The sequence below is a fragment of the Lactuca sativa genome, chromosome 8, assembly GCF_002870075.4.
Source record: "Lactuca sativa cultivar Salinas chromosome 8, Lsat_Salinas_v11, whole genome shotgun sequence".
Taxonomy (NCBI): Eukaryota; Viridiplantae; Streptophyta; class Magnoliopsida; order Asterales; family Asteraceae; genus Lactuca; species Lactuca sativa.
In genome coordinates this window covers 205206259-205231466 of record NC_056630.2, presented here as the reverse complement: position 1 = coordinate 205231466, position 25208 = coordinate 205206259, and the positions used below count along the sequence as shown (strand labels likewise).

At 34.6% G+C, this 25208-nt stretch overlaps 1 protein-coding gene across 1 annotated transcript; it reads left to right on the top strand.

Annotated features, from left to right (window-relative positions):
- Positions 1–21659: 21659 nt before the first annotated feature.
- On the top strand, positions 21660–24741 carry LOC111919295 (putative late blight resistance protein homolog R1A-10). Its single transcript, XM_023914901.3, has one exon. The coding sequence runs from the start codon at positions 21840–21842 to the stop codon at positions 24468–24470; it is 2631 nt and encodes an 876-aa protein (XP_023770669.1). The 5' UTR covers positions 21660–21839; the 3' UTR covers positions 24471–24741.
- Positions 24742–25208: the final 467 nt, after the last annotated feature.

Sequence of the window (25208 nt, the reverse complement as noted above, 5' to 3'; positions counted from 1 at the left end):
CCATCCGAAGGTCGTTTCAATATTAATTATATATCAAATATACATATATAGACATAAAAGTACTTCCATATTCATGCGTATCAGTACATCATTAGTAAGTTACCATCGGGGTAACACAGGATCATACTACTACAAATTCTAGATCAATGAGTCAGTTCATTCATGAGTCAATACTTATTACTAAGAGTACATATACAACTATACTAGAAAGAGAACATATACAACTATACTAGAACGAGTAACATTACATTACATATACATGAATACGTTAACAATTGTGATCCACTGTATGGGAGCATGCCTTAATTGTCATGACCCGAGTTGTAGCCAGAGTCTCTTGAAGGGAGAGCGTGAGTTTGCGTATAGATCTATACTGGATTGACTATCCTACACCTTGCTTCTAGCTACAGCCGGACCGGCAGGTCTGCGGGTGCCAAACGTCATACCTTATTTTTCGACTATACATTTTCGTTATTACCAGTCTATAGTATGGTGCAATTTATCACATGATACCTTAATATAAATCCGGTTTAAGGTAGATAGTACAACAGTAGTTATTATAATACAATACTACAAGTACTACAGTAATTTATCCTTTATATACATTTAGTGACTATTTCACTTAAATAACAATGTATAAACTATATTTTGATAATGATAATTACACTTGGAAAATTACCCACTTTTACGATAAACAAACATACAAAATAGTTACGCCTTGGGAAAAGGCTACTTTTAGTAGAAAATATAGGTTTTTCTGAGATATTCAAACTTCTACAAACACTTACAAACATTTACATACGTTTTACAAACTTACAATTGAGACATGTTCAAACGTTTTGATACAAACACCGACACTAAAATACTTATGAACTCACCAGCTTAATGCTGATACTCGCTTTCAAAATAACTTGTATTCTCAGGTCATCAGTAGACAGGTACCGAGACCAGCTTTTGAGAAGATGGAGCGCATCCAAGACTCATCTTATTATTTTGATTTACATTATTTTTTTTGGTGTCTAAAACTGTACAGAACATGCTTGTATTGAAATTATATATTTAATGCAATGGATGATGTTGTTTGCTTGTTTACTACTACTGTGTTGTGATACATTATATGACGTCCTCCACTCCAGAACGTTTTCGCCGTTCTCGGTTTTGGGGTGTGACAATGTGCAACTGATTCGCAGGATACAACTCACACATCTTGGTTTCAAGAATATAAGATGTTATCGTCTCACCAATCACTCGTGATACAATTCATGGAGTGATCCAAGTGAGCGTGGGTTTAATCCAATGCTCAAATTCATATTCATAAGCACTCATAAACGTTGCAGCAAACATTTGCTTATGTCTAATGCTCTTTAGACAATCCACACACCAATTCACGACAATCTTCATTCATATCTACTTCCAACATATGAACGACTGTGGCCCGTTTGAATAATTCGATTATTCTTAATAAACTCAATTATTCTGGAAGTCAAAACATGCAAAGTGAAACACAAGAATAATACTAATCCCATATGGCCTCAAACCTTTGAGTATAAATAAAACACCTTTTATTTATCACCATATTGATTACTCATTATTTGTCATTTCGGTTAATCAACTTTTTACTTTGAATTATTACACTTGTCCCATGCTCCTAGCATGCACACAATGTTTACCTATGGTTCTTACTTTGTGAAATAGATTACATTGAACACATTTCCAATCATTCTCATTTCACAACTCCAAATCCATTTTTCATAAGTTTAAGAATATCAAATTCTTGCTACTTATAAAATATGCTAGATTCTAACATTTTATGCAATGATCCTTTCGTAATGTCACTGCACCAAAGTCACAAAGACTATTGCCAATGATATTACAAAGTCCTCTATCGGAGATTGTTACAAGACAATTCCATAGACGTGATGTCTCTTACTCAAAGTACATTCTTTGAACACCCTTTTGCATAGAAGTTTCTAATCTAGTCATAGATTTCTCAGTATTCAATTCCCAATATGGATACGCTTCCATATTTTCCATGTGACAACTCATTCTTAATAGAATCTTATCTATTCGTAATGATGTCGATATGGTCCATCCAATATGGAAACATTTCCATATTTTCCAATACTATACTTCCAACTGTTGGGTTTTGAGCATTCTAACACTCCTATGGTGTACATACAACCCTATAAACCTTGGATCTATGTTTTCTCTATTATACATGCAAATAAGAACTTTCCAAGGCTTTAATCCTAACTAGCATACTATGAGGTAACTATACTACAAAGACTAGTTAGATGACATACCTTTTGGTGTAGCTTGATGTCTTCAAGCTTTAAGAGCTTAGCCCCAATAGTGTGGAAGCCTCAAATGGAATCACAAATCACCAAAACACCTTGGAAGACTTTAGAGAATATGGATACTTGGTTCTCTCTAGTGAAATTGGCTAGCCCTCTTAGTGTACCCACACTAGTGCCAATTTCACCAACCAAGGACATCTTTATATAGTATAGAGACTAGGGTTAAACCCATGACCTTTCATTTCATATGATCCATGGGTTAAACACTCCATGGACTATCCATGAAAGCTTAGCCCAACCTAAATGAACTTGGCCCATTCCATATATATATAAGAGTCCATATTTAATTAGTTCATTTTGATCACTTAATTAATTCTAAATTAAGTCTTGATCAATACTAATTAAATAATATGATTCCATATTAATATATTAGAACTTATAATATATTAATATAAATCATAAATATACTATTCTCAAAAGACTATCCATATAAATTGTGTCGGTAAAGTGCAACCCAAATGGACCATGCCGAGTCGGGTCAAGTACATACCAAATATATTTATGGACTTAGACATTAATCCAACAGTCTCCCACTTGGATAAGTCTAAAACTGTTATTGAGTATGACTTCAAAACCTAACTGGCAATCATAGCTCTTAAAGCCGCTGTCGAACTCTGATCTTGTCAACGAACTTGTCCATTAGATAAGGGATCATAGATTCCTCCATTCTAGATATCATATGGACTGAGACATGGATTATAATCATTCTCTCTGTCCATTTGTTGTTTCCCGATTTCCGATTCATGACGACTGACTAACTGAACAAATCAAATCAGTCCTGGCTTGGCCAAGCACTCACATGTGTCATCATTAAATCATCGAGGGGCCCAAAGATATCGCTTTTATCCCGAAGGTAAAAGGAATGGATAAACTTCGACTCATATGGCTTGTTCTGCTACTTGTTGAATCATACACAAAGGCACGTTTTATAACACCGAGTTACCGAATGCGTTTTCGTGCAATCAATGTACAACCAACTCATAGTAACAACTCATATCTCTAGGTTTGAAGAATATAAGATATTATCGTCTCATCATCACTCGTGATAAAATCCATGAAGTGATTCCAATGAGCGCGGGTTGAATCCAATACTCAGAACTTATGAGCACTCATGAGTGTTGTAGCCCTTTGTCCAACATCTTAGACCTCTACAAGCCAACCCATGACCATCTTAATTCATATCTACTTCCAACATATGACCGACTGTGGATGGTTTGAATAACTTAGTCATTCCGGAAGAATAACCTAGTTTATTCTGGAAGTCAAAACATGCAAAATGAAACACAAGAATAATTAAATCTAATATGGTATCAAACCCTATGAATATAAATAAACACTTTTATTTATCACCATACTGATTACTCTTTATTCATTGTTTCGGTTTTATCAACTTTATACTTGAATTAAAAACACTAGTTGTCCCATGCTCCAAGCATGTACACTATGTTTTTCTTAAACAATAGCTTTGCCATACACCAAGTATGCACTCTATGTTTGTCTATGATCCTTACTTTGTGAACTCGATCAATTGAACATAACTCCAATGATTCTCATTTCACAGTCCTAATTCCTTACTGCAAATGCACGAATTCCAACTTCATGCCATTTACTGAAATCTGTTAGATTCTAAACTTATATGCATTGATCCTCTTGTAATGATTATGCACAAATTCACAAAGACTTGGCAACAATCATTACAGAGTATTCCAAAGGAGATCAACTCCTTGGAAACATCCTTCTTGCATTAAGTTTCCTAATCTTACAGATTGAATACTTTCTAACTTTGAAACATTTCCATATTCCATTTTGACTATCACTTCTGAACAGGAGTTGCCTCCTTACAGATTATGTCAATATGGTCCTTCCAGAATTAACACTATACTTCCAGCTGTCCTTGAGCAACCAATCTTTGGTAATCCTTAGATTGTCATCGACAATTGCTTAATCATTTTAGTCATATCCAATTCTAGACCTTTTCCCTTCTTAATGCCCCAGGCATTTGGAAATTTTTTGAAAGGATGAATATAGCATATGTAATCGATCCTATATCCGAAGCATATGGGACACGATTAATGGACCCATATAGAGAATTTCCTTATGTTGAGCCATTCCAACATGAAATTCATATATATATATATATATATATATATATATATATATATATATATATATATATATATATATCCTTGACTAAATGATTAAAACCTCACGATCTAAGCTTATAGATTTGAGATGAAGTATAATTTCCTCTCCCTTAATTATAGCAAAACAACTTTTTCCCAATTGAAACCTATTGTTTTCTATAATTAACATTGCTAACTTGCAATCTTTATCATAATTATCATGCTCCCACTAACATGATGATTAATAGCATAACACTTATGCTCCCACTAGCTTTGACATGTACCCAGAAATCTACTGGACTTCTAGAAATCAATACTTTATTGACTTTCTTACCAAAGTTCAGATTTTTGATACTAGATTGCCTTGATAAGACTTTATCAAAATCATACACCTCTCTTAGATAGCTCACAAGTGTGTCTAAACAATTTCAGAACTATGAAAAGGGATGCCGTAATCATAGTCTAAATTGTTTAGACCTTTTGCCATTTCTCATAAGTCAATGTTAGTGTGCCGGTTAACCATGCACGCTCCACTAACGACTTTGAGAACTGCAAATATCACAATTGCTATCTACTTAGTGAAAGAGTTTCCTTACCATCATTTTCATGAATCGAAGAGAAACCTTATGACACTTAGATTTTATGGTGTAAGTGTTCCTATCCATGTGAATTTGTCAAAACCATAATCACAGGACTAGGTTGTTGACAAATCCTAACTCATATGGATTGAACTTGTGCAATCTTAACTTCTTGCCACCTGGCAGCTCAAGGGCCTTCCATTGCTTCCAAGTTGTTTTGCAACCAATTGAGAACTCTAAGAACTCATATGCAAAGCCAACTTTAACTGGAATGGGAACTGAAATGTCAACACGATAGGTTATAAACCTCTAGTTGTGTGCTTGAAATACAGGTTTTTTTTGTTCTTGATTACTTCTTGAAACCCTTTCAGGATCTTTTAGACTCCCACTGTTTCCTTGACCTATAAGACTTTCTTGTAAAATATTCAAGAGATAGTGTGGATTCTAATCAAGACAGACACTTCACATAATTTGCCTTAATTGGTCTTTGTTTTATCCAAAACATCACAACTTACCAATTTCAAATGTACAAGAGTAGAAAACGTTTACTCTTACATTTGACAAGTGTTTTGAACCTTCTTTAAGACATGTCACTCAAGTTACAATCTTGGAGTATGACTCTAAGAATTGTTTTTTTTTTGGAACGAAGTATGAATCATCTTCTTGATTTAACCACTTCAACTTTTTCATAGCTCATGTTCTTAGCTATAAGAAGGCACTTAGAGGATGAATTGTGATAAGGTCTCTAAATCATTAAGATGATCATAAAAAGTGATACTAAAGTACTCTCCCATCTTTTTAGATTTGAGAAACTTTTATCCTTCTGCCTAATTTGATTCTTCTTATTCGCTCTGCCTTATATTGGAACCTTTTCCAATGTCTCAGAATTACACTTAAGCTTGTAAGTATAACCATATTTACTGAGCTTTAGTAAATTATGACGAATAATCTTATCGATCTTTTGTGGTGGACTTCACCAGTGCACCAGAATGTGTACTCGATCCCTTAGTCCTTCCCTTGACTCACACATCCATGTGAACAAGTAATTAGTCTTAATTTTCCAATACTTGAAAGTTCTCATTCATCATGCTATACAACTTGCATGATTCCAAGTTTCGGTCCAATTGAAACTTGGGTGATGAGAATCTCTCCTTATTTGGTAAATTTATACATTACCACAAATAAAAGAATCAATTTCATATTTCCACACTTGCTATTAATGGAATCATATAAGCAACAAATTCTTCCTCAAATGCCATTGTAAGGATATTTTTAAAATAAATAAAATCATCATTTTTCCTTTTATTTTAAAAACTTTGCGGAAAAACTATCCTTACAATCCATATGAAAACTTGTTGTTATCTATTCCTAAGCAATATCTCATAACTCCTAAGAAGTAGCTCAAGAATCCAATCTTCAAACTATGCGATAGAAATCCATCTACGCGATCAGATTCAGCATATTCTTTCTTTAAGTTTCTTTACTTTTCTTTGATTCTTAAAACATCACCATGTAACCCAGTCACATCATGTATCAAGAATTTCAGAATAGAAACTTAGCAGATTTAGATAGTGGACTTTACCTAAAGTAGAGTCAAACTTATTGACTTTAACACCCTTAAGTAAATTGGTAGATTCGCAACCAATGCCCCTTCCTTTGGCAATATAACCATATGGACCCTTTGGTAATGGTACACGGGACTATCACAGACTTAGCTTTTCTCTTTACCATTTGGTCAACCCAGTTGACTATGGCCGATCCCTTTCCACTGGGAAGAGAGAGCTTTACTGGATATCCAATGTCATCATTGTCAATGTCCATAAAGTTTTAGGAAGATGATCTTAGCAAATAGATAAGATCATTAAGGGTCTTGTCATAGTCTGTTTCATAGGAGTTCCAAAGAAACTCACTATGTGACTTAGAAAGTGATTGAACCACTAACTTTCTTAAGACTTTGACACCCAACTCTCCCGGCTTGTCAACATGTGACTTCGTCTCCAAGATGTGATCACACCTAGACCTTGCCTTGCCAATACGGCTTGAGTGACCTTGAACTTGTGGGTTAGGGAGAATAATTGTAGGAGGTGGAGGAAGTGAAGTTCCAAGATATTTGGGAAGATCATAGATGTCTGAACTTGACATCTTTTGGGAGATATTCAAGATAGTTGATTTAAAGTCCTTAATATAACACCCAATATGAAATATTAAGGCTAGGACCCAACAAACTATTTTATAACTTAGAAGAGGGATGCCGTAATCCAAGCTATAAAATATTTGAAGGTAGGTGAATGACGATTCACCAATTTCCACCAAGATAAAAGAAATGTATAATTAGGTTTTAATTGGATTTGAAACTCCTAGATCTTTTGAGATTCATTGAACTGTTCAATGGCATGTTTCAATCTCGAGTGTGCCCTTCAGGTTTTGTGACTGGGATGCCGAGGATCACAAAACAAGGTGTGAAGTAACCATGCAAATTACTTGGTACCCTTAAGTGTTTACCCCTCAATCGATGTGCTGGTTAACCACACACGCTCCATCGATACTATGATAAACATTAAGTTACCCTTTGCCTACCTTGTTAAATACGAGTTAGTGTGTCGGTTAACCACACACGCTCCACTAACGGACTTAAACAAAGTGCAAAGTGTAATTTCATGGATTAGCACCTTATTCACATTTTCCTAAGTAACTAAGATTGGGTATTATTAAGAGTTTAGTTACTTAGTATTTATCATTAATACTTTTAATGAAGGGAGAATTATAGTCCTGTCAAACCCGTTCGGCTAACGACCCTCCACCAGTCAAGCAAGCGGTGGGTGAGAGTGGACACCCATTAAGTTGCCATTTTATAGGCAACAACCTTATACCCACCTTATAGACCGGCTTCGTGAATGAGGCGTACTAGCGGTAAGACTGACTTTACTCTTATACATACATATATATATATATATATATATATATATATATATATATATATATATTATTAACTTATAATATTATAAAGTATAAGGGTTGAATTTTAACTTTTAAAATTCTAAGGGCTAACTTGGAATTAAAGTATTCATAAGTGAAAACTTTTCAAATTTCAAAACTTGAGGGCAAGTTTTGTAACTTTCAAAACTTTTCTATTCCATAACTTATGTGTTTAAAGTAGTTTTAATTAAAAAACTCTTCAAGTTCCATAACTTGAGGACAAGTTATGGAAGACTTTAAACTAATAAAAGAATTAACTTTTATTTATTTTATAACTTATGGAATTAATTAAGGTTACACTTTGTTTTATTTATTTATTATTTAATGAAGAGACTCTTGGTTCTCTATAACTTGAGGACAAGTTATGGAGTCATAAAACCATTTAATAAGGAAAGACTCTTCATTTTTTTTAACCTAAGGCATTTTTATGAGTTTTTAAGATTCATAAATGTGACTTTTCATATAACTTGAGGACAAGTTACAAAAACACATTTTATGAACAACTTTTAGATTAATTTGGATTGAAAACTATTAACACATATTTTTCATTATTCTAAAAAATAACTCATAAAACAAGGTAACACAAAAAAAACTTTTGGATTCCATAACTTATGGAGTTTAATGTTTCTTTTATGATGAAACTTTTCATTTTCCATAACTTAAGAACAAGTTATGAAATTCTTTAAAACATTAAGACCAAGTTTTGTAACTCCATAAAAAACTTTGAATCAATTTTTTTTAAAACCTCTTCATATCCATAACTTATGGAGGTTTCAAAAAACTCTTTAGATCAAACTTTTAAAACTAATAAAATAATCATATAATTTTATCTTTTACTAAATTTGACCTAATCCAACTCATATAGAAAATGATTCAAATTTTACAAATAATTAGTTTTTCACAAAAACAAGTAATTATCTTAAAATTTGACAAACGTCATGTTTTTTTTTTCTTTTTTTTTTCAACTTTGAAAATAAAAGTGCATTAATATAACAGAAAACAACTCATGGCTCTGATACCACTGTTGGGTTTTGAGCATTCTAACACTCCTATGGTGTACATACAACCCTATAAACCTTGGATCTATATTTTCTCTATTATACATGCAAATAAGAACTTTCTAAGGCTTTAATCCTAACTAGCATACTATGAGGTAACTATACTACAAAGACTAGTTAGATGACATACCTTTTGGTGTAGCTTGATGTCTTCAAGCTTTAAGAGCTTAGCCCCAATAGTGTGGAAGCCTCAAATGGAATCACAAATCACCAAAACACCTTGGAAGACTTTAGAGAATATGGATACTTGGTTCTCTCTAGTGAAATTGGCTAGCCCTCTTAGTGTACCCACACTAGTGCCAATTTCACCAACCAAGGACATCTTTATATAGTATGGAGACTAGGGTTAAACCCATGACCTTTCATTTCATATGATCCATGGGTTAAACACTCCATGGACTATCCATGAAAGCTTAGCCCAACCTAAATGAACTTGGCCCATTCCATATATATAAGAGTCCATATTTAATTAGTTCATTTTGATCACTTAATTAATTCTAAATTAAGTCTTGATCAATACTAATTAAATAATATGATTCCATATTAATATATTAGAACTTATAATATATTAATATAAATCATAAATATACTATTCTCAAAAGACTATCCATATAATTTGTGTCGGTGAAGTGCAACCCAAATGGACCATGCCGAGTCGGGTCAAGTACATACCAAATATAGTTATGGACTTAAACATTAATCCAACACCAACTACTCACAAGCAACCAATCCTCGTCGAACTTTGGATTGTCCTTTGATAGTTGTTTAATTATTTTCAGTCAAAACCGATTCTAGTCCCTTTTCCCTCTAAATGCGCTAGACATTTGGAAAATTTTAGAATGGTCAAACATTAAAGCATTTGCAATCGATCCTATACCCGAAGCGTATGGGACACGACGCATAATGTTTTATTTGCTATGTTCTCAAAATTCGAATTGTGAAGAGGAATGACGTAATCATAATCGAAATTTTAAGAACACACTATGTACCTTTGACTAAATTTATTAACATTTCTCAACCTAAGCCTTTAGATTTGAAATGAAGCATAATATTCTCTCCCTTAATTATAGCAAAACAACTTTATAACCCTTACTACTTTGCAAGGTATAACTCTTGTTTTCTATAATTAATATTGCCAACTTGCAATACGTGCCTTAATAATCATACAATTATAACATTTATGCTCCCACTATCATGATGATTATTATAAAACATAACACTTATGCTCCCACTAGCTTCGACATGTATTCATAAACAGCTTAACTTTCAGAAAAACAATGCTTATTGTATTTCTTAAGTTCATGTTTCTAGTACTTAGTGCTTTGATAATCTTTTATCAAGGCTTCTTGAACTTATATACCTTTGCCTTAGATAGTTTATATGTGTGTGTAAACAATTAAGACTAATTGCCAAACCTCATAATTCAAATTATGGAAAGGGATACCGTAACCATAATCGAATTTGAGAATGCAATTTTACAATCACTATCTTCTTAAAATCTTTCTTAGTGAAAGTATTTCCTCACAATCATTTTCATGAAGGAGGAAATCTTATGACACTTAGATTTGAGCGGTGTATGTGTTCCTATCCATGTGAATTTGTTAAAACCAAAGTTTACGACAAATTCAAACTCATATGGACCGAAATTTCTTAATCTTGATTTCTTGCCTTTATGGTAGCACAGCTGCCCACCATGTCTTCCAAGTAGTTAAGCAGCTCACCTTTTCTTATCAATATACTTTCCATTGATCAAGGTCCTTGCCTTTTATGCATTCAAATGAGAACTCATAGGACTCACATGCATAATTAACTCGATTGGATTGGCACATAAACAAAATAATGTCTTCACGATAGGTTGTAAACCTCAACTCGTGTGCTAGTGATGATCGATAAGGTTTATTTGATTTGTTCTTGAAACCTTTCAAGACTATTAAGACTCCCACTGACTCCTTGACATATAAGATTCTATTGTCAAAACATTTCTTGACAAACAAACATTCAAGAGTTAGTGTAGCTTTTATCAAAACATTTCATAAATTGGTCCTAGTCGGTCTTTGTCTTATTCAAGACATCACAACTTTTCACATTTGCTGAATGTTATAAACCTTTAATACTTTTCACTCATTGTCACAATCTTAACTTTAAGACTTGTTATTGGGACGAAGTATGATTGACTTCTATATTTAACCATTTCTTCAATCCTTGATTCCTCTTCTTAGACATACAATTGTACTAAGACTCACTTAGAGGATCAATTGAGATATGGTTCTTAATCATTAAGACCTATCATAAAGCATAAAAGGTACTCTCCCATCTTCTTAGAATGGAGAAACTTTTATCTTTTTGCCTACTTGATTCTTCTTATTCGTTCTGCTATTGATCTAAACCCTTTAATCAATTCAGAATTACACTTAATCTTGTAAGTATAATCATATTTACTAAGCCTTTAGTAAATCATGACAAATATCTTTGTTACTCTTATGGTGGACTTGATCAACACACACCTTTGTGTACTCGATCTCCTAGTCCTTCATTTGACACTTTGTCAATGAATTAGTCTAATTTCCAAATATGAAATTTCTCATTCATCGTGCAACCAAGTTGCATGATTCCAAGTTTCTGTCCAATTGAAACTTGGGCGATAAGAAACTCTCCCTATTTGGTAAATTCTTGACATCTCCATAAATAACATGACTAAGAATCATATCCATTCGTTGTAGAAATATGCAAACATCAATTTTCATAACGATTTCATTGCAAGGAAATAAACAAATAAATAAATAACTCAAACAAAATTTATTTTATTTATAAAAGCAGCGGAAAAATTTGTCCTTACAATGCAAAATCCATTGAAAACTATGTAAAAGGAAAATTTCTAACAACTCTATCATAACTATTTAAGCTCAAAATCTAATCTTCAAGTCCATGCGATCGAGATCCATCTCTTGGTGATTAGATTCATCTTGCTCTCTCTCAACAAGCTTCCTTTCTTTTCACCGATCCTGTAAAACACTCAAATGCAATCTTATTATATCATATATTAAGAATCAATGAATAGGAACTTAACGGAGTTAGATAGTGGATTCTTACCTAAAGTAGAGCCATACGTTCTGACTCTGCCATCTCTTAGATCTCTTAGGTAATTAGGGCAACTTCGTCTCCAATGCCCCTTCTCTTGGCAATAAAAGCAAATTGACTCTTTTGGAACAACACATGGAACTACTTTAGACATCGCCTTTCTCTTATGATCAAACTTTTCGATCATTGCATGTCTTTCATTGCCATTGTCTATATCCATAGAGGTCTTGAAGGCAGATTCACCAATCAACTTTGCTTTTCTATTGTGCCAAACCATTACTGATTTAGCAGCAATAAGCATGTAGGTGAGATCTATAAGGGTCACGTCGTGATTCATCATATAGTACTCTCTTACGAACTCACTATATGAGTTGGGAAGTGACTGAAGAACGCAATCAACAGCTATTTCCTTACAGACAACGGATCCCAACATTCTTAGTCTATCAATGTGCGACTTCATCCCTAGGACGTGTGCACACACCGACTTTCCTTCTTTATGTTTACTTGCCAAAAGGGATTGAGTGATATTGAACCTTTCAATTTTACAATCTTGTGGGTTAGGGAGAATAATTGGAGGAGGAGGAGGAAGTGAAGCATGATTTCTTGTTCCTCGATCGAATCGTGGAATATCATCTTCATGTGGAATGCTTGTTCCACGGGATTTGGGAAGACCATAGTTGTCGAACTTTGACATCTACAAAACGGGAGAAAACAAATTCAAGTTAGTTGATAGATTGAGTCCTTAGTAAATCACCCAAATGAGATACTAAGGCTAGGACCCAACACAATATTCCACAACTCGGGAGAGGGATGCCGTAACCCTAATTACAGAACATTTGAAGGTATGTGAATGACGATTCACTAATTTCCACCACGAAAAATGAAAAAGAAATTTAAGTTTTAAATCTATGAAAACTCCTAGATCCTTTGAGATTCATTGAACTTTCAATGGCATGTTTAAATCTCGATATGCCCCTCTTGTTTGTGACTGGGATGCCGAGGATCACAAAGCGGGTGTGAATAACCATGCAAACTTACATGGTGCCCTCACATGTTACAGTCACCTATTCGATGTGCCGGTAAACCACAAATGCTCCACCGAACTATGAAAAACATTGAGTCGCCCTTTGCTACCTTTGCTTAGAACCATTTAGTGTGCCGGTAAACCACACACGCTCCACTAACGTCTTCGCAAGGGTACAAAGTGTAATTTCATGGAATTGCATCAATTCACTTTTGCCTAAGTAACTAAGATTGGGAATTTTATGAAAACATTTAGTTACTTTTATACTTCATTATACTTATAATGGAAGGTTTTGTCCTATCCTACCCGTTCGGCTAACGACCCTCCACTAGTCAAGAGTGCGGTGGGTAAGAGTGGATACCCATTCAGTCGCCATTTTATAGGCAATTTCCTTAAACACCCCTTATAGACCAGCTTCGTGAATGAGGCCTACTAACGGTAAGACTGACTTTTACTCATACATATATATAATGTTAGACTTTTAATGTTATATATAGTATATGATGTATTTTATACTTTTAAATATTAGGTGGTTCAATTATACTTCTAATTGTAAACCTAAACTTTTATGGATTTATTAAACTTCTTTTAATTATACACCTTAATTAATTAATAAAACCATAAGGGTGTGATTTGAACTTTTTCAAAACAATACTAGAGTTTTAGAATTTAACATTCCTAATTAAACTTTTAATCAACTTTTAAATTCCAAAACTTGAGGGCAAGTTTTGAAGCATTTCAACACATTAGGGTTTAGAATTTAAATATATATCAAAATTAAACCATTTAATCAAAATTTAAATTCCAAAACTTGAGGGCAAATTTTGAACCTTTTTTCAAAACATTAAGGTTTCAACTATTTAAATTTCAAAACAACAAAACTTTTGGGTTCAAATTTAAACTATAAAACCTAAGGGGAAAATATGAAACTTTTCATAACAACAAGGATCAAATAACAAATAATTCAAATTAACATTTAATCATATAATTATCCATATTTGATTTATTTAATGATTTCTTGCAAAACAATTTATCAATTTAGTCAAAATAATTAATCAATTATCTTATAAGGAAACAATTATCTTATTAATTGATAAATATCTTTAATTAGATCAAAATATAGTCAAATATATCATATAATCGGATTAATATTGATCTAACATGATAAGGTAACAATCCATAAGCAAAAACAGCAAGAAATCGCGAAATACCCTCCATCTGACGAGTTGACTCGTCGAGTCAAGCTTAGACTCGTCGAGTCAGCATGGACTCGGCGAGTTCAGCCATGGACTCGGCGAGTCCAGCCTCCCGAATCCAAGAAATCGGATTTTCCAGTTATACAATGCATCAATACAATTGAAACCAAGCTAGGCTCTGATACCATTGATGGGTTTTGGTCATAAGACATCCTATGTGCTCATACAAACCCTAATGCTTGGATCTAGGTTTTTCTATTGTACATGCTTTGAATCCAAGACTATAAACCCTAATTCTAGCATATGGAAATCAATATTAACATATAATTAGGGTTATGATATTACCTTGATTGTTATGTAGCAATAACAATCCCAATTCCTCCTTGAATTGACTTTGGAAGGCTTAGAGTCACAAGTGTCACTCCTCTAATGGCTCACAAACACCATAAGCAAGAGGATGAAGAGGAGAGAGGATGGAGGCTGCCAAAACCATGTGAAAACCCTAGAAGGTTGCTTGTCCACGTTTTTGAGCCTTAAGGGTTCTATATATAGTGAGGCTATTAGGGTTATCTAACAAGGAAACCCTAATTTGGTTGCTTAAGCCCTAAGCAACCCATAGACTCCTTTAATCAAGCCCATGGACGATTTCCTTATGGGTTTGCCCATAGAATTCGTCCACCCCTTGATTCAAGGCAATCTATGGCCCAAACTGCAATTATCTTATAATTACAATTCCAGTCCCTTTAGTTTAATTAATCTCTTTTAGTCACAAAACTAATTACCAATTAATTATTGACTAATATTAATTAAACAATATGATTTCTCCTTTAATATATTATTCCCATAATATATTAATAAATCATATTTAATCATTTCTCTCCATAATTCATCTTATCAAGTTGCTTTGGTGAAGGCAACCCAAAAGGACCATGCACCATCGGGTCAAGTACATACCAAAATAGTTATGGACTTAGACACTAATCCAACATAAACATCCTAATGCAAGGAAAACAATTTTGGTCAAGTGCTAGGAGGCTAATGGGTTGCAACAAAGGAGTGCAAGACCTCATACGGAAGTTTATGGTCAAAAGACCATGTGTGTTGGAGTTTACGGCCCTGGGACCACTCCCCCATGAGTTTACGACCGTAAACGCATGGTAAGGAGTACCATTTGATGTTTTGAGGTTCCTAGCTCATTGGTGATTTGTTCTATGATAAGTTCTAGCCATGTGGAAGCATTAGGGGCACAATATCACCCCTTTATAGAGTTTACGGCCTAAGGACCAATTGTTATGAGCTTGCGGCCATAAACTCTATGGGAACATGGTTTCTTGGATGCTTAAGGTCCTTAACACTTCAAGTATATGATCTAAGCTAGGTTCTAGGCATAAGGAAGGAGTTAGGGTGTCATTTGCCTCATTTATAGGGGTTTACGGCCCAAGAACTTGTCTTGGCCGTAAACTCCTTTTTCCTTGTGTTTCCTTATGATTTCTAGGCTATAAACACATTAGGTTACATGTCTAAATTAGTCTCTTGGCTTAAGGAAGGCCTTTAGGGTGTTTTGGCATCTAAAATTGGAGTTCACGGCCCAAGAACTTTCTTGGCCGTGAATTGAACTCACTTTCACCCTTTGTTTCTAAATGATTTTGTGGTCTAAACATGTCATGGTAGTTCCTAGGTTGAGTTCCAAGGCTTTGAGGGACATTGGGCACAATTTGGCCCTTAAAAAGGAGTTTACTCCCCAAGGTGTTCTTGGGCGGTAAACTCACAGATCTTAGTGTTTTGACATGATTTTGATGTTATTAAACACAATCTAAGCTATATAATACAACTAGATAGAAGTACTCACGATTTGGGATGAAAACCCGAAGATCTGTGAGAGAGAATTTCGCTTTTCTCTAGTTGGAAATGTAACTAATGAATGAATATGGTTCAGATTTCTATATATAGTCCTGGGATTTTTGGCAGAAAGTATTTTATTCCTGGAATGAACTCTAATATCATAGAGTATTGGAATAACATTGTTGCACAAAACCCTAGTGCATCCACTCTCCTGATATCTCCTTAAGTGCTAATCCTGAAATACTCAAACTTATACCCAAAGTCTGGAATTTCACTGTAACTATTCTAACTTCTATTGGCTTGATATGGTTTGTTTAGAATGGAAATTTCAGGTTGTCACATCTGCCTCTTCCCTCTTCTCTTTTATTCATCGTCGCCCTCAAGATTTTCCCTCTCATCTCCCTCTCGTACACACCCCTCTACTATCGACTCCGACAGATTAAGGTAATCGACTTTTCTAAACAGATATCGTTTTTTTCTCCTTTTTTTTTCTGAAATCATTTTTAGTTCATCTGTACCTGGCATTAGATCATCATGCTTCTGATTCAGATCATTAAATAAGCTTAAAAAGCCGACTTTTTATCTCGTTGCCCTTCAATTTTATTTGCCTTTTATCTTAATCACCTCCCTGATTCTGATTCTTCCAAATCACCTCCACTCTACCTCTTGAAAGTTTTCTCCCTGGATCGAAATACATGGTAAGATTTCTCGTATTGTCATGTTCTGATTTTGCAAGTATTTTCATCTTCCTTTTTTGACTTTTTTTGTGGAAATATTTCTCGTGAACAGTAGTTATTTGATTCTAACAAGTCATGGCGGTTCAGAAATCTTAAAGAACACAAAAATAATTCTATGAGAATATTGCACACCAGGTGTTGTAGAAATGCCTGAAAGAGAACTTGATGTTCAAATTCTTGAAGAACACAAAATTAATTTATGAGTTCGTTATTTGTGTTACTTGATTTTAACATGTAGTATGAGTTCTCTTAGAATTACTAAAATTTGTTTTATTTTTGTCGTATAAAAGCATTCTCACATAGTTTTATACTTACATAATTCAATTTCATGACAGTTATTCTTATAGAATGAATGAAGTACATGATGATCAATGACCCGAAGGTTGGATGAATGTGTGTGGGATAGACATGAACAATTCTCAATGGTCACCGATCTTCCACAAAAATGCACTACTTATTGACATGTTTTGTTAGATTAATCTATAATAGAATGATAGAAGTATATGTAATAGTATATTACAATAGAATAATCTACATATTATATTTGTTTGTTATTAGGGAGTGTTTCATTATTATAGAATAAAATATTAAGTTTTTTATTTTTCAAGGATGTGATGGAAAAAAAATTTAACTTGTATCTAAAAATTTGTTTATTCTGCGAGAAGTAAGTCTCTTTAAAAGTTTATGGGTTGCATTTTCATAGAATATCATTATAAAAAGAATGTCATTCAGACAGAATAAACTGGGTATGATTAAAAATTATGTTAGAATTATTTAAACTAAAATTTGGTTTTCCAAATTTTAAGGCAATGCAAATATACAATATTACCCTTCTTTTAATTAAATGGCATTATTCTATTTTTCTTTTATTTAATAATATAGGTAAATCATTTTCTTAAAATAAGTAAAATGATTGGCTCATAATCATTCATACATTCACACAATAATTACTTAAAATAAAATAACCTAAGCCTATATATATATATATATATATATATATATATATATATATATATATATATATATATATATATATATATATATATATATATATATATATATATATATATATATATATATAAGTTTATGACTTTAATTTTAAAATTTGAAACAAATCAAAAATTGACAAGTGAATAATATTTATTTCAAAAGTACTATAAAATGACAAATGTCAAAACTCATGAGAGATTAACAAGCGACAAAATTATTTTCATTTATTAGGAAGGATTATGACATCATTAATTTTGCTATTTTTTCAAATTGGATTTAGTTAATCTTTATTTCTAAGCTTAATTTTTTAAAAAATAAACAATAGCTTTTAAAGTGAATGTTATCGAATATAATATAAGATTTAAAAATATTGTGTACTTGATCTCAATGGTAACAAATGATGAGAAAATAATAAGTGATTTGGAAAGAAAGGTACTTAATTTGCATGTAATCATTGTTTACTTTAATTTATGCAATTTCATTAATTTTTATTTATTTATAACCTTCTCTGTATATTCTCAAAGTATGTTCCTCTTTTCAAAGTATGTTTCTCTTTTCACATATTGAACAACTTCAATAATGTATCAAAAAAACAACCTACTTTGAAATTTGTAGCAATTATGTACAAAGAAGTATTTCAATATCTATATTGAAGTATTATTATTCTTTTACTTATCTAATTAATTCACTATTACATACAATCTAGATTAAGTTGTAATTTTTGAAATTTGTAATTGCTTTCTCCCAACTTGAATTGGGGCTTCCAAGACAAAATAACATCTTGAAGAAAAAATTAGAGTCTTCCATAATTCTTTGGTATATCGATTTTGACAGTTTTTCAGCAAATAAGTTTTTTAATTCTTTTTATAGTTAACGTAAATTTTAAAGATGGGGTTGCAACTATTCAAGAGGAGGTTTTATGTCTTTATGTGTAACCCAAAATGACTCTACTATTATTATTAATAGCATAAACAATAGTTATAAATGTTAACATTATTTCCAACAATTAATCATTATGGTTAATGTATTTTTTTCACCTGATATAATGTAGTTGATATTGCTATTAAGTTAAATTTTTATTGATATTAAATATAATTGTTGTTATACTATCATAGTTATTAATATCAATCGATATCAATCATACAATGCTATTACTAACATCGAGACAAGTAACACATGATTTCAGTATTCAGATGAATTACGTATGAAAATACATTATTAGTTATTGTCCCAAATAGGATGAAAAATAACTTATTTTATTTATAATAAAAAAAATTAGTGATTAAATGTGTAAAAAATAAGAACTAAATGTGAAAAAAATAATATGTTAAATGACTTATTTTTACAAGAAAAGGAAAACTATGTTATCATGTCACTAACGGTGACTTTAGAATATCACAAACGTCATTATCCATTATATCATCTCCAACCTATTTTTATTTTTTCCTTAAAAAATGAAGTAAAAAATAAGGTAAATAGTGTTTGATATCCAACTCTATTCTATTTGTTACTCTATTTTTTCTCCAATTAGTATATTCTTAATATATTTCAATCTTCCAACTTACATAGATTGTCAAAAACATAATTTATATTAATTTGGTTTTAACAAACATATAATTTATAATTTTTTCATTATATACGCCAAGCTTGTGACTCTTAACAATACAATATGACGGTCTTCGCCGTTGACGACCTTTCGATCTTCTCCGGTTCTCACTCTTATATCATATCAGCAACGTCAGGTTCCACATTGTGCCGAACCATTTCTTGTCGATCGCGGATCTGGAGAAGCTTCCGGTGGGGACTGCTCCGCCGACATTGGAACGAGGCAAACCGCTGCTTATCACAACCTCTTACGCGCGTTTGTAAGATCAAGCTCAGCTCGTGGATCTTTGATTCTTTTAGACAAGTCGTTGGTCTTTTCGATTTTCCTTTGACCTAGTATGAATAGTAAATGGGTATAGTCCCGGTTGATGCTGCTGACATAGATGTAGATGGGGCGCCTTGATTAAGAGGTTGAGGGGGCCTCCGATCCTCTTTCGTGTGCAACGGTTAAGAGTGGAAAACCGCTCCTCTAACTTGAATGGCTTGACGCTCCTTCCCAAGAGATTGGATTTAGGTAAAAGGGCTTTGTCGGCCACCGTTTTTATTTTCATTCATTTTTCCTATTCAAAAAAAAAGAAAAGACCCCCGCTCGAACTAACTTTCAACGCTCGAACTCCAGAACGAAACTCAAGTCATTGCTCATTCCCGCTCATGCTTGCTATAACAATTCCCTTGCCTACTAGACTTGTCTAAGAAAAGAAGCGGGTAAGAAGGAGAGAGCAATTTTAGCCCCATAACCACAAGATGGGAATACCGCCTCGGGCGCCTATGGTCTAGCCTTGCAAGAACACGATATCCAGCTCCACCCAGCCTACAAAGCAAACGGAAATCACGCACCGAATAACGGTGAGCAACAGCCATCAACCCGTAGGGGTAGAAAGTGTTCAATAACGCTTTTTAATGGATACCGGGGGGAGATCGACTGTCAAATCTCGAAACCTAAAGTTATTCGCGAATTCCGCGGACCCACTCCTTGATATTAGTGATTTCTCTTTCGAAATAACCACCTGTAGGAGGTCAAGGGACTCCTTGTAACGGGTCGCGACATTCTCATCCGCGATTATTACGTCATCCCCGGGGACGGCGTAGTTGGTAAACACCCTTCCCGGGTACACAAGTTCTGCACACCACCAAATAATTAGGTGGTGGGACAACGCGAAAAGAGGCCATGCGCCAAGATAGCCCAACGGGTACCCACTCAGAAATCTGACAGTAGAGCTCGGGGTCGTCACCCACGGGGCATCAAATTCACCACCAGATAAGATAACAGGAAACTAACCGCTTCGGATAAATCCTGGTCGAATAACTTGGATACAACCCTCTCAAGAAACACGATCGGCCACCTATCGGTGGCAGACCGCGGATCAAAAGAGAAGCAGACCCGCGAACCAACAAGCAAGTCGAGAGGCTTTGTTTGATTAAATGTACCGCCCATAGGTATACTACGCAGAGTATCTGCTGAAGAAGAAGGCTAGCTATACAGGGGAATCTCTCTATATATGAAAAATCAATGTACATCGACCCTTTCCTTATCCCGACGGTCTACCTTTCTTAAGGCCCTCAAACTACTTTATAAAGAGCATATGAAAGTCGGGGACTCTCGGTTGATCTTCTTCCGACTTATCCTTTGAAGTCTAGTTCTGTTCTTTCTCAAGAACTCACTCCAGCATCTGAAAAATCTAACTGAACAGTCTTCGCTACTTCGTGCCGCAACTTGGAAGTCTAGCTACCTATCCGTCTCCACCTCTGGCAATAGATCTATCCCACTCTGTCCAAGCAGTCGAGTTTCGCTTCTTTCCTGTAAGTCAGTCGATCTTGATTTGTTCTCCTCTCCCTTTCGGTAGAGATCTTAACTCTATGATTCGATTCTTTATTCTATTCTCGAATTTAGCTTTATCAAATAACTGAGGATTCGATCTGAATAAGAGAGAGCGAAAGATAATAATAAATAAAAAAAATTATATAATTTATAGATTTTTTTACATATATTGTCAAACTGCCGTTGAAATATTATTTATATCCAATAAATGTGAAAGGGTTGGAAAAGAATCGGAAAAAAAAATAAAAAATGAAATTGAATCGGAGAGAGTAACAATTATTTTTCACAAAATTTAGGAGGAACCAGTAGGACGACTATAACCAGAGTCAACGGTTAACTGCAGTTTCGGGGAATGCTTCCACATTTCTTCGAGCTCTCAATCTTCTTTTACCTGAAGTTAATACTTTCGAGATTTCAATCTTCTTTCTCCCTGAAGTTGATATTTTCGAGATTTTAATGGCGGATGCGGCTGTGGAATTCTTGCTGGGTAATCTGAAACAACTATTAGTCTACAACGCCAATTTGATCTCAAGCGTCAAAGACCAAGTTGACTCTCTGTGCAACGACCTCCGTCTACTTGCAGCTTTCGTGAAGGAAACAACCGAGAGCCGGAGCAAGCACGCCATCGTCAAAGAACTCGTCCGACGCATCAGAATCGAAGTCTATAAAGCTGAAGACATTGTGGATATGTACGTCTTCCACGCATCGATCCAGAAATCTCGAAGTAGTTTCGAAAGAGCAATTCACTTCACAGACTACCCCCTGAAACTAAGAACTGTTGGAAAAGAGATTGAAGATATACGGCGGCGCGTGAAGGAGATCTACGATAATAAATTGTTCGCAAATGAGGTTTTCAGGAAAACAGAGTCGTTTACCAGGTCTCCTCCATCTGTGGAGGAGGAAAACGTTGTGGGTTTCGAAAAAGAAGCGGAAAATGTTGTCGGGTTCCTAAAGGCGGAGACAGAAGAACTGGAGGTGATCTCCGTCGTGGGTATGGGCGGTTTAGGTAAAACGACTCTTGTTAAGAAAGTTTTCAATGACTCATCGATTCAATATGAGTTTTTCATTCGATCTTGGGTGTATGTTTCGCAAGTGTATAGTAGGAGGGAAGTGTTTTCCAAAATCTTGTACGATGTTACTCGAGAAAACAAAGATACATCAAAATGGAGCGTTGACACCATTGCTGAGGAATTGCATCGGCAATTGAAAGATGGGAGGTACTTAATCGTGTTAGATGACGTCTGGACCAAAACCGCATGGAATGATCTAAAAATGGTGTTCCCCAACACCAAGAACGGGAGTAGAATCTTGTTGACCAGTCGAAACAAGGATGTAGCCCTACACGCGAACACAAATCTCCCTCCTTATCAGCTTCGGTTCTTGACTGATGAAGAAAGTTGGGAGCTTTTGGAGAAGAAGGTCTTCCCTAAAGGATCCCGTTGCTCAAGTGAACTGGAGATTCTAGGGAAGGAAATTGCAAAAAAATGCTACGGATTACCTCTTGCCCTTGTGGTGATTGCAGGAATCCTTCGAAAGAAAGATAAAACACGTGGGTGGTGGGAGAAAGTAAAGGAGAAGGTGGGTACTTATGTAGCCATGGAATCAGAGCAATGTATGGATGTATTAGCATTAAGTTATAACCATTTACCTTACGATTTAAAAGCTTGTTTCCTCTACTTTGGTGTATTCCCTGAGGATTTCGAGATACCCGTTTGGAAATTAATCCATATTTGGGTTGCTGAGGGGTTTATTCAGCGAATTGGTGATGCAAGCCCAGAAGAAATGGCAGAAGAGAACTTACAGGATCTTGTGGACAGGAACCTGGTTTTGGTGGAAAAGAGAAAAGCTGATGGTGGAATGAAAACATGTCGAATCCATGATATGTTGCATGACATGTGTATCAGACAAGCCGAAGAAGAAAACTTCTTCAAGGACATCAAGGGTTTAGAACCATCTTCTTACGTATCTATTGATCCAAACGTCTTTCGTCGTCTTTGTGTCCATTCTCGAGTTATTGATTACATTTCTTCAAAGCCTGACGCTTCACATGTCCGATCTTTCTTATGCTACTCAAAAGAAGAAAAGGCTTTACCCAACGATCTCATAACATACTTTCCAGGGAGCTTTAAATTGCTAAGAGTGTTAGATGTTCGCTCTATCAATTTCCCTCGTTTCCCTAACATCCAACTCGTGCATTTGAGATACATTGCATTAGTAGGAAATTTCAAGGTTCTTCCTTCAGCCATCTCTAACCTCTGGAACCTACAAACGCTTGTTGTAGAGACATCTTCTCGTAGCATTACAGTTCAAGCGGATCTTTGGAAATTATTGCAGTTGCGACATGTTTACACAAGTGCAGCTAGTGATTTGCCCACTCCATCTTCAAAATCATCACGAAAAACTGTGACAGATCCTTTGGTTAACGAAAACCTAATAACCATGTCAAAAGTGTCGCCAAGTAGTTGTACGGATGTGATCTTAACTCGGACGCCTAATCTTCAAAAACTAGGCGTTCGTGGGAAATTGCTCTTGCTTTTGGAAGAGAAAAAGGGTAGTTGTAAGTTTGATAACATTACGAGGCTAACTCACCTTGAGAATTTGAAATTGTCGAATGATACATACCCTACTCCACCATTAGATGGTAAACTGCGGGCCCTTCCTGAATGGTATAAATTCCCATCAAAACTTAAGAAACTGACACTTTCTGACACGATGCTCGATTGGGAACACATGTCAGTTCTTGGGAAGTTGCGAGGTTTGGAGGTGCTGAAGTTAGGAGACAATTCATTCATGGGTGAACGTTGGGTGACACCTGATGGGAGTTTTATTCAGCTAAGAGTTCTTCAAATTGGGAAGACGGATTTGGTGCATTGGGAGGCTTCTGGCAATCAGTTTCCTCAACTTCAACGACTTAGTTTGAAGCACTGTGAACAGCTTGAGGCCATGCCTTCGGGTCTAGGGGACATGTCGACACTTCAGGTTGTGGAGTTGTCTTGGATTTGTCGTTCTGCTGTTGCATCTGCACGTCTGCTTCAAAAGAATTTTAAGCTTCTTGTCTTCCCTCCAGATCAAGAGAATCAAAGTTGAGCTTCAATGGATGCTACCATGACTGGTTATAGATATCTAGTAACAATTCTGTACTACTTTCTTTGTACGTTGTGTTGTGATAAATGGAAGCAAAAGTTTTTTGCTTAAGTATTCATTGCTGTTGCGTGGTTCTTTAGGAACTCGTTATAAGGGTTGTTAGAGTTTGTTATGATAGTTATGAACTTTGTGTATGGTTGGTTTGTGTATGTATTTTACTAGCCTGTATTTCTCATGTACGTTTTCTTTCAATCAATGAGATCTTTCTTTCATCTTTCTAGCTCTCATCTGGATTCCCTACATGGTATCATATTCGTAATTCTTGTTGATCCTTTCTTTAGCCCTATTCAAATTCAATCACATTCATCATGTCATGTGTGAATCTGATGAGTTGGCTTCAAGTTGTTAGCATAGCATTATATTTGGACTGTATTTACTGTATTTTGTTTGTATTAGGCCCATTCTTTATAGTGTATGTATTTTACCTATATGTTCCAAGTCCTTTCTACTTGGACCTTCCACTAATCCAAATTCAATTCTTGTTGCTACTGTCTTCAATGATGTTGGATTAACTATTTGGAAAATATTGCTTTATCTGCACAAAAAATAAATAGTAATTTGCATAAAAGCTATTATGTTTTTATTTTATTTTTTTCAAAATTTACACTACGTTTTTGTTTCAATTAAAATAGTAACTTTTCCAATTTGTTTCAATCTTTACCACTTACTTGGTCACCTGAT

Coding starts and splice junctions, on each gene's coding strand:
- LOC111919295 (XM_023914901.3), top strand. CDS start 21,840: ATGGCGGATGCGGCTGTGGAATTCTTGCTGGGTAATCTGAAACAACTA.